Here is a 16,661-nt window from a genome sequence, read left to right on the forward strand (position 1 = left end):
AGACCATTTAGAAAGTCAGCATCAACTACACCCACCGGGGGGGGGGGAGGGTGAGTTGTAGTCTGTAATCGCCCGTATGCCTTGCCACATACTCCTGATGTTTTTGACGTCGTGGAAACGATCCTGAAATTTTCGACTGCGGTCTCGCTTCGCTATCCTGATGGCACGGTTCAAGTTGGCTCTCGCTGTCCTCAGTGTCTCCTTGTCGCCAGACTTGAAGGCAGAGTTCCGCGCTCGTAGCGTTTGACGTACCTCCTCAGTCATCCAGGGTCGTTGGTTGCCCCGGGTGATGATATTCTTAGTGGTGCTGACGTCCTCGGTGCATTTGTTGATGTAGGCTGACACAGTCATGGCACACGCATGTCTAATCTACATCGGGAAAACTGGGAGGGAGGGAGGGAGGCAGGCAGGGAGGCAGGCAGGGAGGCAGGCAGGGAGGCAGGCAGTGTCTGTCTGTTGAGGTTTTCACCTTGTTCTTCTCCTGCTGAAGTTCTAACTGGACGTCCATCAGTTTGGTTCTCAGCTCGTCATTGGCGGCCTGAAGGGCGTCCGTTCGCTCCGCCTTGGCCCGCCCTGCCGGAGCTCGTTTGGACATCTCTTACTCGAGTCTCGCCCGGTCGTCAGTCAGAGATCACAACATTTGTACCTGGAGAGCACAAACGCAGCGCTGTTTTCCACTGGCTTCGAACTCAACTTCAATCGGTACCGTAACTTACAACATCATAAACATAGAACTAGCTTGACTTATTCATTGAATAAATGCATTTGGTTCTTCAAAACTGCATCACGCAACATAGCGTGACCGAGACGGCCGTTATCCACCTGCGTGAAGTTATTTGGTGAAATGAATGAGATGTTTAAGACACCATCGTTCTGTCTCTATGTAGATGAAGGTAAATAATCGATTGCTGAAGGTCCAAAGGTGTTGTGATAAACAAATAAACATATCAGTGATTAGTGACATATTTGTGATAAACATATTAGGCAGGATAATCACATATGTTAACGTGACTGCCCACACTGTATTTATTTATGGTTATTTGTTAAATCGAGTACTGTTAGACATGAAATAGGAAGTGTTTAACATAAATGGAAGACGAAAGGGGTACTCACCATTGTAGCTCCTGCTGGTCAATGATACGAGCCTCTTCTTGCAGTGGAAAACATACAGCCAACAAACACCGTGGAACCTAAAGGAATGAAATTAAACATTAACATTTAGCCTCAACCAACATTCACAGATACAACGCAACGCAAACTACACAAACGTAAATCTTTTTAAACACAATGAGTTGTACTTACCGTGTACGCTCTAGACGGTCCACTTGCAAGCGGAAAATAAAGATATTTCTGTTGATAATCGTCGTGTTTGTATCCGGTGTCTCGCTCAAGGCCATTGCGCCCACAGATTTGAATTTTGGCGAGAGTTCAGCCTATTGACGTCATTTCCGCGGTGTAATACCCGCATATCTGAAACGGCAAAGTTAAGAGTAGAGTTAAATAAAGTTTTTAGTCAACGCAATAATTTACAACCGTTGACCAGTCGAAATAATCGTCGAAATTTGGCGTCTGTGGCTGGAAGCAGACGCCGAGTTCGACATTCCTCCCAAACGCCACACTCCCTTGCTTTTCAGGGCTAAAAAAAAACAGTTGTAATTACCTTGTACGCTCTAGACGGTCAAGTTGCAAGCTGAAAACAAAAATATTTGCCTTGTTAGTCATCGTGTTACTAACAGCTGTGTCTTGTTTGCCAGAACTGCCGCTTTCCTACTTCCTGTTGCAAGCCACGCCCACGGATTATAATTTTGCCGTGAGTTCCGCCTATTGACGTCATGTCCGCGTCACATGACTGCGACGTACTATTATCTAAAACTGTTTGTGCGGTATTGTCTGTGCGGTATTGTGTTATTCTGTGCGGCGTCGTGTTGTTCTGTGCGGCGTCGTGTTGTTCAGTGCGACGTCGTGTTGTTCAGTGCGGCATGGTGTTGTTCAGTGCGGCATGGTGTTGTTCAGTGCGGCATGGTGTTGTTCAGTGCGGCATAATGTTGTTCAGTGCGGCATAATGTTGTTCAGTGCGGCATGGTGTTGTTCAGTGCGGCATGGTGTTGTTCAGTGCGGCATGGTGTTGTTCAGTGCGGCATAATGTTGTTCAGTGCGCCATAATGTTGTTCAGTGCGGCATGGTGTTGTTCAGTGCGGGATGGTGTTGTTCAGTGCAGGATGGTGTTGTTCAGTGCGGCATGGTGTTGTTCAATGCGGCATGGTGTTGTTCAGTGCGGGATGGTGTTGTTCAGTGCGGCATGGTGTTGTTCAGTGCGGCATAATGTTGTTCAGTGCGGCATGGTGTTGTTCAGTGCGGCATGGTGTTGTTCAGTGCGGCATGGTGTTGTTCAGTGCGGAATGGTGTTGTTCAGTGCGGCATGGTGTTGTTCAGTCCGGGATGGTGTTGTTCAATGCGGGATCGTGTTGTTCAGTGCGGGGTGGTGTTGTTCAGTGCGGGATGGTGTTGTTCAGTGCGGCATGGTGTTGTTCAATGCGGCATGGTGTTGTTCAGTGCGGGATGGTGTTGTTCATTGCGGCATGGTGTTGTTCAGTGCGGCATGGTGTTGTTCAGTGCGGCATGGTGTTGTTCAGTGCGGCATGGTGTTGTTCAGTGCGGCATAATGTTGTTCAGTGCGGCATGGTGTTGTTCAGTGTGGAAAGGTGTTGTTCAGTGCAGGATGGTGTTGTTCAGTGCGGCATGGTGTTGTTCAATGCAGGATCGTGTTGTTCAGTGCAGCATAATGTTGTTCAGTGCAGCATGGTGTTGTTCAGTGCGGCATGGTGTTGTTCAATGCGGCATGGTGTTGTTCACTGCGGGATGGTGTTGTTCAATGCGGGATCGTGTTGTTCAGTGCGGCATAATGTTGTTCAGTGCAGCATGGTGTTGTTCAGTGCGGCATGGTGTTGTTCAGTGCGACATAATGTTGTTTAGTGCGGCATAATGTTGTTCAGTGCGGCATAATGTTGTTCAGTGCGGCATGGTGTTGTTCAGTGCGGCATGGTGTTGTTCAGTGCGGCATGGTGTTGTTCAGTGCAGGGTGGTGTTGTTCAGTGCGGCATGGTGTTGTTCAATGCGGCATGGTGTTGTTCAGTGCGGGATGGTGTTGTTCAGTGCAGGATGGTGTTGTTCAGTGCGGCATGGTGTTGTTCAGTGCGGAATGGTGTTGTTCAGTGCGGCATGGTGTTGTTCAGTGCGGCATGGTGTTGTTCAGTGCAGGATGGTGTTGTTCAATGCGGGATCGTGTTGTTCAGTGCGGCATGGTGTTGTTCAGTGCGGCATGGTGTTGTTCAGTGCGGCATAATGTTGTTCAGTGCGGCATGGTGTTGTTAAGTGCGGCATGGTGTTGTTCAGTGCGGCATGGTGTTGTTCAGTGCGGCATGGTGTTGTTCAGTGCGGCATAATGTTGTCCAGTGCGCCATAATGTTGTTCAGTGCGGCATGGTGTTGTTTAGTGCGGGATGGTGTTGTTCAGTGCAGGATGGTGTTGTTCAGTGCGGCATGGTGTTGTTCAATGCGGCATGGTGTTGTTCAGTGCGGGATGGTGTTGTTCAGTGCGGCATGGTGTTGTTCAGTGCGGCATAATGTTGTTCAGTGCGGCATGGTGTTGTTCAGTGCGGCATGGTGTTGTTCAGTGCGGCATGTTGTTGTTCAGTGCGGCATGGTGTTGTTCAGTGCGGAATGGTGTTGTTCAGTGCGGCATGGTGTTGTTCAGTGCGGGATGGTGTTGTTCAATGCGGGATCGTGTTGTTCAGTGCGGGGTGGTGTTGTTCAGTGCAGGATGGTGTTGTTCAGTGCAGGATGGTGTTGTTCAGTGCGGCATGGTGTTGTTCAATGCAGGATCGTGTTGTTCAGTGCAGCATAATGTTGTTCAGTGCAGCATGGTGTTGTTTAGTGCGGCATGGTGTTGTTCAATGCGGCATGGTGTTGTTCAGTGCGGGATGGTGTTGTTCAGTGCGGCATGGTGTTTTTCAGTGCGGCATAATGTTGTTCAGTGCGGCATGGTGTTGTTCAGTGCGGCATGGTGTTGTTCAGTGCAGGATGGTGTTGTTCAGTGCGGCATGGTGTTGTTCAATGCAGGATCGTGTTGTTCAGTGCAGCATAATGTTGTTCAGTGCAGCATGGTGTTGTTCAGTGCGGCATGGTGTTGTTCAATGCGGCATGGTGTTGTTCACTGCGAGATGGTGTTGTTCAATGCGGGATCGTGTTGTTCAGTGCGGCATAATGTTGTTCAGTGCAGCATGGTGTTGTTCAGTGCGGCATGGTGTTGTTCAGTGCGACATAATGTTGTTTAGTGCGGCATAATGTTGTTCAGTGCGGCATAATGTTGTTCAGTGCGGCATGGTGTTGTTCAGTGCGGCATGGTGTTGTTCAGTGCGGCATGGTGTTGTTCAGTGCAGGATGGTGTTGTTCAGTGCGGCATGGTGTTGTTTAATGCGGCATGGTGTTGTTCAGTGCGGGATGGTGTTGTTCAGTGCAGGATGGTGTCGTTCAGTGCGGCATGGTGTTGTTCAGTGCGGAATGGTGTTGTTCAGTGCGGCATGGTGTTGTTCAGTGCGGCATGGTGTTGTTCAGTGCAGGATGGTGTTGTTCAATGCGGGATCGTGTTGTTCAGTGCGGCATGGTGTTGTTCAGTGCGGCATGGTGTTGTTCAGTGCGGCATAATGTTGTTCAGTGCGGCATGGTGTTGTTCAGTGCGGCATGGTGTTGTTCAGTGCGGCATGGTGTTGTTCAGTGCGGCATAATGTTGTCCAGTGCGCCATAATGTTGTTCAGTGCGGCATGGTGTTGTTTAGTGCGGGATGGTGTTGTTCAGTGCAGGATGGTGTTGTTCAGTGCGGCATGGTGTTGTTCAGTGCGGCATGGTGTTGTTCAGTGCGGGATGGTGTTGTTCAGTGCGGCATGGTGTTGTTCAGTGCGGCATAATGTTGTTCAGTGCGGCATGGTGTTGTTCAGTGCGGCATGGTGTTGTTCAGTGCGGCATGGTGTTGTTCAGTGCGGCATGGTGTTGTTCAGTGCGGAATGGTGTTGTTCAGTGCGGCATGGTGTTGTTCAGTGCGGGATGGTGTTCAATGCGGGATCGTGTTGTTCAGTGCGGGGTGGTGTTGTTCAGTGCAGGATGGTGTTGTTCAGTGCAGGATGGTGTTGTTCAGTGCGGCATGGTGTTGTTCAATGCAGGATCGTGTTGTTCAGTGCAGCATAATGTTGTTCAGTGCAGCATGGTGTTGTTCAGTGCGGCATGGTGTTGTTCAATGCGGCATGGTGTTGTTCAGTGCGGGATGGTGTTGTTCAGTGCGGCATGGTGTTTTTCAGTGCGGCATAATGTTGTTCAGTGCGGCATGGTGTTGTTCAGTGCGGCATGGTGTTGTTCAGTGCGACATAATGTTGTTCAGTGCGGCATAATGTTGTTCAGTGCGGCATGGTGTTGTTCAGTGCGGCATGGTGTTGTTCAGTGCGGCATGGTGTTGTTCAGTGCGGCATGGTGTTGTTCAGTGCAGGATGGTGTTGTTCAGTGCAGGATGGTGTTGTTCAATGCGGCATGGTGTTGTTCAGTGCGGGATGGTGTTGTTCAGTGCGGGATGGTGTTGTTCAGTGCGGCATGGTGTTGTTCAGTGCGGAATGGTGTTGTTCAGTGCGGCATGGTGTTGTTCAGTGCGGCATGGTGTTGTTCAGTGCAGGATGGTGTTGTTCAATGCGGGATGGTGTTGTTCAGTGCGGGATGGTGTTGTTCAGTGCAGGATGGTGTTGTTCAGTGCGGCATGGTGTTGTTCAATGCGGCATGGTGTTGTTCAGTGCAGGATGGTGTTGTTCAGTGCGGCATGGTGTTGTTCAATGCGGCATGGTGTTGTTCAATGCGGCATGGTGTTGTTCAGTGCGGCATGGTGTTGTTCAGTGCGGCATGGTGTTGTTCAGTGCAGCGTAATGTTGTTCAGTGCGGCATGGTGTTGTTCAGTGCGGCATGGTGTTGTTCAGTGCGGCATGGTGTTGTTCAGTGCAGGATGGTGTTGTTCAGTGCGGCATGGTGTTGCTCAGTGCGGCATGGTGTTGTTCAGTGCGGGATGGTGTTGTTCATTGCGGCATGGTGTTGTTCAGTGCGGCATGGTGTTGTTCAGTGCGGCATGGTGTTGTTCAGTGCGGCATAATGTTGTTCAGTGCGCCATAATGTTGTTCAGTGCGGCATGGTGTTGTTCAGTGCGGGATGGTGTTGTTCAGTGCAGGATGGTGTTGTTCAGTGCGGCATGGTGTTGTTCAGTGCGGCATGGTGTTGTTCAGTGCGGCATAATGTTGTTCAGTGCGGCATAATGTTGTTCAGTGCGGGATGGTGTTGTTCATTGCGGCATGGTGTTGTTCAGTGCGGCATGGTGTTGTTCAGTGCGGCATGGTGTTGTTCAGTGCGGGATGGTGTTGTTCAGTGCAGGATGGTGTTGTTCAGTGCGGCATGGTGTTGTTCAGTGCGGCATGGTGTTGTTCATTTCGGCATAATGTTGTTCAGTGCGGCATAATGTTGTTTAGTGCGGCATGGTGTTGTTCAGTGCGGGATGGTGTTGTTCAGTGCGTTATAATGTTGTTCAGTGCGGCATGGTGTTGTTCAGTGCGGCATGGTGTTGTTCAGTGCGGCATGGTGTTGTTCAGTGCGGCATAATGTTGTTCAGTGCGGCATAATGTTGTTCAGTGCGGCATGGTGTTGTTCAGTGCGGGATGGTGTTGTTCAGTGCGGGATGGTGTTGTTCAGTGCGGCATGGTGTTCAATGCGGAATGGTGTTGTTCAGTGCAGGATGGTGTTGTTCAGTGCGGCATGGTGTTGTTCAGTGCGGCATAATGTTGTTCAGTGCGGCATGGTGTTGTTCAGTGCGGCATGGTGTTGTTCAGTGCGGCATGGTGTTGTTCAGTGCGGCATAATGTTGTTCAGTGCGGCATGGTGTTGTTCAGTGCGGCATGGTGTTGTTCAGTGCGGCATAATGTTCAGTGCGGCATAATGTTGTTCAGTGCGGCATGGTGTTGTTCAGTGCGGGATGGTGTTGTTCAGTGCAGGATGGTGTTGTTCAGTGCGGCATGGTGTTCAGTGCGGGATGGTGTCTTTCAGTGCGGCATGGTGTCGTTCAGTGCGGCATGGTGTCTTTCAGTGCGGCATGGTGTCGTTCAGTGAGGCATGGTGTTGTTCAGTGCGGCATGGTGTTGTTTAGTGCGGCATGGTGTTGTTCAGTGCGGGATGGTGTTCAGTGTGGCATGGTGTTCAGTGCGGCATGGTGTTGTTCAGTGCGGTATCGTGTTGTTCAGTGCGGTATCGTGTTTCTCAGTGCGGTATCGTGTTGTTCAGTGCAGTATCGTTGTGTTGTTCGTATTGTGTTTAACACTTAGCCTCTAACACTTAGCCTCTAACACTTAGCCTCTAGCATCTAGAAGGTAAATAAATAGGAAGGAAGGACTCACCGGTGACGTCTTCGCCCACGTCCAAGCGTTGTACTTTGTATTTTCATCCTTCTGACAGTGGAAAACATAGCCAACAAACACCGTGGAACCTAAACGAATGAAAGAAAACTATCATTTGGCCACAACCAACATTCACAGATACAACACAATGTGACGTGCGGGGTTGAGGTTAAAGGTTGAGTGAAGGGCCCTCGTTTTAAACTACTTTTTTGAAAAGGATTGTTTTGAAAAGGATTGGGAACAAGTAAGACGTATTTAATTTATTTAATGGGAAGTAGTAAGAGCTATTGAATTTAATCTATGTATTATATTCTATTGTATTGTATTCTGTTGTATTCTTTTGGATTGTATTCACACTAACCCCACTAAAACTTCAGCCCACAAAAACTCGCCTCTGGCGCCTAGCCTCTGGCACTTAGCCTCTAACACTTAGCCTTTAACACTTAGCCTTTAACACTTAGCCTTTAACACTTAGCCTAGAAGGTGAATAAATAGGGTTAAAGGTTGAGTGAAGGGACCTCGTTTTAAACTACTTTTTTGTAAAGGAGTGGGAACAAGTAAGACGTATTTAATTTATTTAATGGGAAGTAGTAAGACTTATTAAATTTATTTAATCTACTTTTCTTCCCAGGCAAAATTTGATGTGCTGCAATTCCAAATTTCCAAAGTGAATGAAGGAATGAAGTCCTTTAAATTATGATTTTGTATAAATACTAGGCATTAACACAAAATCGACGGCACAAAATGGGCAGACTTTACTTGTTTGAAAAGGACTGGTTACAAGACAGACTTTTTTAATTTATTTAATGGGAAGAAGACTTATTTAGTTTAATTGATCTATTTTTGTTCCCTGCCAAAATTCGATTTGCTGCAATTCCAAATTTCCAAAGTGAATGAAGGAAAGAAGTCGTTTAAATTATGATTTTGTTTAAATACTAGGCATAGACACAAAATCTACGGCACAAAATGGGCAGACTTTACTTGTTTGAAGAGGACTGGTTACAAGACAGACTTTTCTGATTTATTTAATGGGAAGAGGACTTATTTAGTTTATTTAATCTATTTTTGTTCCCTGGCAAAATTGGATTTGCTGAAATTGTATTTTGCCAAATCTCGATTTGAGACCTGATAGGAAGTATTAAACGCTTAGTTAAATCAATACAAGTTGGTAATAAGAGCGAGTAATGTTGGTTGAACCGATGAATGAAGGTTGAAAGCAATTTAAATTATGACTTTGTATAAATACTAGATATTAACAGAACATCTACTGCGCAAAATGGGCAGAGTTTACTTGTTTGAGAAGGAGTGGCTTATTCAAAACTAAGATTTATGTAATCTGTTTGTTCCCAGGCAAAATTGGATGTGATGCAATTCCAAATTTCACCACATGATGGTGCCCAATTTTGACTTCATAGGACATATTAAACACTTAGCTTGTTATTATGTTCAAGGTAATCAGATTTGTTTATCATTCTAATGGCCTCTTCAAAACTATTCTGGATTACTACTTTGGATCTATTCTACATTACTTGGCAACAACATACTCTGTAACAGATTAGGCAGTATAATCACATATGTTAACTTGAGAGTGCCCACACTCAATCTACTTATCGTGATGTGTTAAATCAATTACTGTTAGACATTATTTGTCTGATAATCTACCAAATCTTTGAATTGAAGAATTTGTGATTTAATTAATAGCTTGTTCAGGGTAATCAGACTTGTATATAATTCTAATGGCCTTCTTTTGAAAACTATTCTGAATTACAACTTTGGATCTTATATTACTTTGCAACAATCTACTCCGTGACAGATTAGGCAGTATAATCACATATGTTAACTTCAGTGCCCACACTGTATTTATTTATGGTTATTTGTTAAATCAAGTACTGTTAGACATGAAATAGGAAGTGTTTAACATAAATGTTATGGCTACTCACCATTGTAGCTCGCTCCTGGTCAATGATACGAGCCTCTTCTTGCAGTGGAAAACTTGCAGCCAACAAACACCGTGGAACCTAAAGGAATGAAATTAAACAGTAACATTTCGCCTCGACCAATTTTCACACGTACAACGCAACGCGGCTACACTTCTGCTATTACAAACGTAAATCTCCTTAAACACAATGAGTGTTACTTACCGTGTACGCTCTAGACGGTCCAGTTGCAAGCAGAAAATAAAGATATTTCTGTTGATAATCGTCGCTGCTCAGTGGCTCACGGCCATCGCGCCAACAGATTTGAATTTTGGCGGAGGTTCGGGCAATTACGTCATATCCACGGCACATGACTGCGACGTAATACCCGCTTATCTGAAACGGCAGTTAAAAGTAGAGTTACATCAAGTTTTCTTGGAACCTAAACGAATGAAAGAAAACTATCATTTGGCCACAACCAACATTCACAGATACAACACAACGTGCGGGGTTGGGGTTAAAGATTGAGTGAAGGGCCCTCGTTTTAAACTACTGTTTTGAAAAGGAGTGGGAACAAGTAAGACGTATTTAATTTATTTAATGGGAAGTAGTAAGACTTATTAAATTTATTTAATCTACTTTTCTTCCCAGGCAAAATTTGATGTGCTGCAATTCCAAATTTCCAAAGTGAATGAAGGAATGAAGTCCTTTAAATTATGATTTTGTATAAATACTAGGCATTAACACAAAATCGACGGCACAAAATGGGCAGACTTTACTTGTTTGAAAAGGACTGGTTACAAGACAGACTTTTTTAATTTATTTAATGGGAAGAAGACTTATTTAGTTTAATTGATCTATTTTTGTTCCCTGCCAAAATTCGATTTGCTGCAATTCCAAATTTCCAAAGTGAATGAAGGAAAGAAGTCGTTTAAATTATGATTTTGTTTAAATACTAGGCATAGACACAAAATCTACGGCACAAAATGGGCAGACTTTACTTGTTTGAAGAGGACTGGTTACAAGACAGACTTTTCTGATTTATTTAATGGGAAGAGGACTTATTTAGTTTATTTAATCTATTTTTGTTCCCTGGCAAAATTGGATTTGCTGAAATTGTATTTTGCCAAATCTCGATTTGAGACCTGATAGGAAGTATTAAACGCTTAGTTAAATCAATACAAGTTGGTAATAAGAGCGAGTAATGTTGGTTGAACCGATGAATGAAGGTTGAAAGCAATTTAAATTATGACTTTGTATAAATACTAGATATTAACAGAACATCTACTGCGCAAAATGGGCAGAGTTTACTTGTTTGAGAAGGAGTGGCTTATTCAAAACTAAGATTTATGTAATCTGTTTGTTCCCAGGCAAAATTGGATGTGATGCAATTCCAAATTTCACCACATGATGGTGCCCAATTTTGACTTCATAGGACATATTAAACACTTAGCTTGTTATTATGTTCAAGGTAATCAGATTTGTTTATCATTCTAATGGCCTCTTCAAAACTATTCTGGATTACTACTTTGGATCTATTCTACATTACTTGGCAACAACATACTCTGTAACAGATTAGGCAGTATAATCACATATGTTAACTTGAGAGTGCCCACACTCAATCTACTTATCGTGATGTGTTAAATCAATTACTGTTAGACATTATTTGTCTGATAATCTACCAAATCTTTGAATTGAAGAATTTGTGATTTAATTAATAGCTTGTTCAGGGTAATCAGACTTGTATATAATTCTAATGGCCTTCTTTTGAAAACTATTCTGAATTACAACTTTGGATCTTATATTACTTTGCAACAATCTACTCCGTGACAGATTAGGCAGTATAATCACATATGTTAACTTCAGTGCCCACACTGTATTTATTTATGGTTATTTGTTAAATCAAGTACTGTTAGACATGAAATAGGAAGTGTTTAACATAAATGTTATGGCTACTCACCATTGTAGCTCGCTCCTGGTCAATGATACGAGCCTCTTCTTGCAGTGGAAAACTTGCAGCCAACAAACACCGTGGAACCTAAAGGAATGAAATTAAACATTAACATTTCGCCTCGACCAATTTTCACACGTACAACGCAACGCGGCTACACTTCTGCTATTACAAACGTAAATCTCCTTAAACACAATGAGTGTTACTTACCGTGTACGCTCTAGACGGTCCAGTTGCAAGCAGAAAATAAAGATATTTCTGTTGATAATCGTCGCTGCTCAGTGGCTCACGGCCATCGCGCCAACAGATTTGAATTTTGGCGGAGGTTCGGGCAATTACGTCATATCCGCGGCATTTGACTGCGACGTAATACCCGCTTATCTGAAACGGCAGTTAAAAGTAGAGTTACATCAAGTTTTCTTGGAACCTAAACGAATGAAAGAAAACTATCATTTGGCCACAACCAACATTCACAGATGCAACACAACGTGCGGGGTTGAGGTTAAAGATTGAGTGAAGGGCCCTCGTTTTAAACTACTGTTTTGAAAAGGAGTGGGAACAAGTAAGACGTATTTAATTTATTTAATGGGAAGTAGTAAGACTTATTAAATTTATTTAATCTACTTTTCTTCCCAGGCAAAATTTGATGTGCTGCAATTCCAAATTTCCAAAGTGAATGAAGGAATGAAGTCCTTTAAATTATGATTTTGTATAAATACTAGGCATTAACACAAAATCGACGGCACAAAATGGGCAGACTTTACTTGTTTGAAAAGGACTGGTTACAAGACAGACTTTTTTAATTTATTTAATGGGAAGAAGACTTATTTAGTTTAATTGATCTATTTTTGTTCCCTGCCAAAATTCGATTTGCTGCAATTCCAAATTTCCAAAGTGAATGAAGGAAAGAAGTCGTTTAAATTATGATTTTGTTTAAATACTAGGCATAGACACAAAATCTACGGCACAAAATGGGCAGACTTTACTTGTTTGAAGAGGACTGGTTACAAGACAGACTTTTCTGATTTATTTAATGGGAAGAGGACTTATTTAGTTTATTTAATCTATTTTTGTTCCCTGGCAAAATTGGATTTGCTGAAATTGTATTTTGCCAAATCTCGATTTGAGACCTGATAGGAAGTATTAAACGCTTAGTTAAATCAATACAAGTTGGTAATAAGAGCGAGTAATGTTGGTTGAACCGATGAATGAAGGTTGAAAGCAATTTAAATTATGACTTTGTATAAATACTAGATATTAACAGAACATCTACTGCGCAAAATGGGCAGAGTTTACTTGTTTGAGAAGGAGTGGCTTATTCAAAACTAAGATTTATGTAATCTGTTTGTTCCCAGGCAAAATTGGATGTGATGCAATTCCAAATTTCACCACATGATGGTGCCCAATTTTGACTTCATAGGACATATTAAACACTTAGCTTGTTATTATGTTCAAGGTAATCAGATTTGTTTATCATTCTAATGGCCTCTTCAAAACTATTCTGGATTACTACTTTGGATCTATTCTACATTACTTGGCAACAACATACTCTGTAACAGATTAGGCAGTATAATCACATATGTTAACTTGAGAGTGCCCACACTCAATCTACTTATCGTGATGTGTTAAATCAATTACTGTTAGACATTATTTGTCTGATAATCTACCAAATCTTTGAATTGAAGAATTTGTGATTTAATTAATAGCTTGTTCAGGGTAATCAGACTTGTATATAATTCTAATGGCCTTCTTTTGAAAACTATTCTGAATTACAACTTTGGATCTTATATTACTTTGCAACAATCTACTCGGTGACAGATTAGGCAGTATAATCACATATGTTAACTTCAGTGCCCACACTGTATTTATTTATGGTTATTTGTTAAATCAAGTACTGTTAGACATGAAATAGGAAGTGTTTAACATAAATGTTATGGCTACTCACCATTGTAGCTCGCTCCTGGTCAATGATATGAGCCTCTTCTTGCAGTGGAAAACTTGCAGCCAACAAACACCGTGGAACCTAAAGGAATGAAATTAAACATTAACATTTCGCCCGGACCAACATTCACACGTACAACGCAACGCGGCTACACTTCTGCTATTACAAACGTAAATCTCCTTAAACACAACGAGTGTTACTTACCGTGTACGCTCTAGGCAAAATTGGATGTGATGCAATTCCAAATCTATCTGAAACGGCAGTTAAAAGTAGAGTTACATCAAGTTTTCTTTTTTAATCAACACAATCATTTACAACCGTTGACCAGAAAGAATCGTCGAAATTCGACGTCCCCCACAAACGCCACGCTCACTCGCTTTTCAGGGCAACAAAAGTACTTCTTTTTAAAAACGATGAGTTGTACTTACCGTGTACGCTCTGGACGGTCCAGTTGCAAGCAGAAAATAAAAATATTTCTCTTGTTAGTCGTATGTTACCATCCGCTGTGTCTTTGTCAACATCGCCGCCATTTTCCTACTTCCTGCTGCGAGCCACGCCCACGGATTTAAATTTGGGCGGAAGCTCTTTCCATTGGCGTCGTTTTCGCGTATAGCAAATCCGATTGGTTGGGAAGGGGGCACGGTTATGCAGCCGAGGAGTCCTGTGATCGGTGGGATGTAAAGTAGGCGTCGACGTCACGTCCGCGTCACGTGACCACGACGTGGCAGACGTCAAATAGCAACCGCTGTTTTGTTTAGTAGACTTACAGTTGTTATGCATTGACATAATGGCGCACACACCAAATAGATTTAAATAAATTAAATAATTCTTCTGCCCACTCTCTTTTAAACAAGTTAACTCTCTCCGCGGATTTGAATTCCGGCGAAAGTTACGCCCATCGACGTCACGTATGTCACGTGACCACGACGTGGCAGATGTCATATAGCAACCGCTGTTTTGTTTAGTAGATTTACAGTTGTTATGCATTGGCATAATGGTGTGCACTCAAAATAGATTTAAATAAATTAAATATTTCTTCTGCCTACTCCCTTTTAAACAAGTTAACTCTGCCCACGTCCATTGACGTCTTGTCTGCGTCACGTGACCACGACGTAGCGACGTCATATAGTAACCGCTGTTTTGACCAGTAGACTTAGTTATTATGCGTTGACATAATGGCGCACTGGTTAGCATGGCCACCTCTTAAGCATGATGATGCGGGTTCGACGCCTGATCAATGTTAGCATGGAGTGAGCTGAAGTGCATGGCGCTGAAGATTTGAATCTTTGAAATGCGCTGAGGTCTGACATATCAGGCAGAATGGTTTGCCATCACGTTCAACAAAAAATAGAAACTTTCCCACTCTGATTAAAACGTCCTGTGTTCATCTACGTATTTTCGTTTTGCTGTGCATCTTTTCCCTGCCATTTCGAGAGCCCAATTGACACTCATAGTTTAAAGAAATGTGTTTGCCCATCCTACTTTGTGGAATTTCACCACATGCGCTTTTGACCAAAATACCAAATTGAACTCAAGTGAAGCCAACACGCACAACCCCCCCCCACACACACACACACACAAATGTTGATATGAACATAAAAGAGCCGCATGCGGTTCGGGAGTTGCGGCTTGGCCAAACCTGTACTATACAACTTTATTTGTATAAAATTTTCACAACAGCTGTCACACAAACAAAGCGGGAAAAACCGAAGACGTGCGTGTTCCGCCCACGCTGGATTTATTTGCACCTTTGAAAAGACACCGTATTGCCGCAGATGTGGCAAAGAGTACTTTTGGGCATCTGAGACGGAAGGATGTCCAAAGCATCACGTCACCTGCTCTGGTAGGCATGGTGGTGGGACGTTGAGGTCAACCGCTTTGGGGTTGGCTGACTCTTTGATCGCAGGATGCCACACACTTGAAGACAGAAGCAGAAAAGCAGAGCTAAATGCAAAATGTACTCACCGGTGACTCCAATTTTTTTCCCCCCTGAAGAAACAGCTGGACGGGTGGCCCCGGCTGGCCAGTGGGACTCTTGTTATTCTGACCCTTTTTAGTGCGCGTTTGGGGCAACAACCGTTTTTTGTGGCGCTCTCTTCTGGTTCAAAAGTGCCCTGCATGTGAATTTGCTTTTCCTGCCTTCTGATTGGATGAGCGCCGGTGTGACGCGGTGCCTCTGTCACCGTGGCGGGGGGTATACGTTGGCATCGGAGCGTCTGCCAACGTCTGAGACCGGCTGGCAGTGTATCGGAGGTGTCGAGTGCGGTGCCGCTGGAGCTCACTCACCAGCTGGTGTTAGGGCCACAGAATGAAGGCCAAGGAGAAGAATAGAAAGAGAAACAGAAACTTCTCCTCCAATTGTTTGATTTGTCTCTTCTGAGCTTCGATGAATTCTTTCAGCTCTTTGTTCCTCTAGGACGGACAAATGGAAAGTGGCATTCAAAAGCCAGTAAGCGTGCAAGTAAGTGCCGGGCTGGCTTTGGGCCCTTACCTGTTGCGCGCTGTGCAGCAGATCCATTCTCTCTTGGAGGATGCAAGCGTCGCGCTCCCTCAACTCGCACATCAGGGCTCGCTTCCATTGGTCCACGGCGCTCCTAAGCTCTTCTCTCTGATCCGCCGTCAGCACGTCATTCACGCCAGCGTGGCTGGCTTTTTCGCCGTCCGTGGCGGGGCAGTCCCGCTGCGGTAGCGCCTCGTACAACATGGCCTCCAGCTCCAGGATCCTCTGGGCCGCAATCCTCGTCCATCAGTGGTCCGGCGGGAGATTTGAGGGCGGCTTACCTTATGAGCCTGGTCCATGGAACACTTCCTGAAGTCCAACTCTTCATCCAGGTAGCCCTTCTGCTTGCAGAACATATCCTAGCACAGCTCAAGGTCAGAATTGTTGGGGCACATTGCCGGAGTTCCCCTTGGCTGATGTCGCGTGTCTGTCTACCTTCTCACTTTCAATGTCCAACATCTTCTGTTGAAGTGTTGACTTGGTCACTTTGATGTATTCTAACCACTGAGGAAAGGCTGCTGTCACATAAGCAGAATGCGAGAGCGTGCGTGGACGTGCGCGTTACCTTCTCGGCTAGGGTGAGAAGGGTCCTGGCGTGAATCACGACCACCTGCTCCTCGCTGGTGAGATTCTGCAAGAGCCCAAAGGCACAGCGTCAACAAGCTTCTTTCAGCGCAAAGCCTTCCAAAAGTCACATTTGAGCCGCCGAGTCTCGTGGAGTGCGAACATAAGGAGTTCGACATACACTTACGGCGTTATAGCCCAGGATGTCCAGCTTCTTCATCAGATCACTGATGACGATGTCCGGGGGAAAGGCGCAAGGAGCAATGTAAGGTGTTCTGGGACCTCGGGTTAAGGTTAGGGTTGCGAGGGACGCCTTACGT

At 44.5% G+C, this 16,661-nt stretch overlaps 1 protein-coding gene across 1 annotated transcript; it reads right to left on the bottom strand.

Moving 5' to 3' along the window:
- Positions 1-1,322: 1,322 nt before the first annotated feature.
- Positions 1,323-13,556, bottom strand: LOC148377761 (uncharacterized). Its single transcript, XM_088368139.1, has 9 exons — positions 13,482-13,556; positions 13,281-13,358; positions 11,546-11,716; positions 11,345-11,422; positions 9,610-9,780; positions 9,409-9,486; positions 7,469-7,557; positions 1,661-1,690; positions 1,323-1,470 (listed from the first exon to the last, which is right to left on the bottom strand). Exons 2-9 carry the CDS (start codon positions 13,281-13,283, stop codon positions 1,443-1,445), a joined length of 648 nt encoding a protein of 215 aa, XP_088224265.1. The 5' UTR covers positions 13,284-13,358; positions 13,482-13,556; the 3' UTR covers positions 1,323-1,442.
- Positions 13,557-16,661: the final 3,105 nt, after the last annotated feature.

The sequence above is a fragment of the Syngnathus floridae genome, unplaced genomic scaffold (genome assembly GCF_059516105.1).
Source record: "Syngnathus floridae isolate MCC-2025c unplaced genomic scaffold, RoL_Sflo_1.0 HiC_scaffold_93, whole genome shotgun sequence".
In the NCBI taxonomy this organism is placed as follows: domain Eukaryota; kingdom Metazoa; phylum Chordata; class Actinopteri; order Syngnathiformes; family Syngnathidae; genus Syngnathus; species Syngnathus floridae.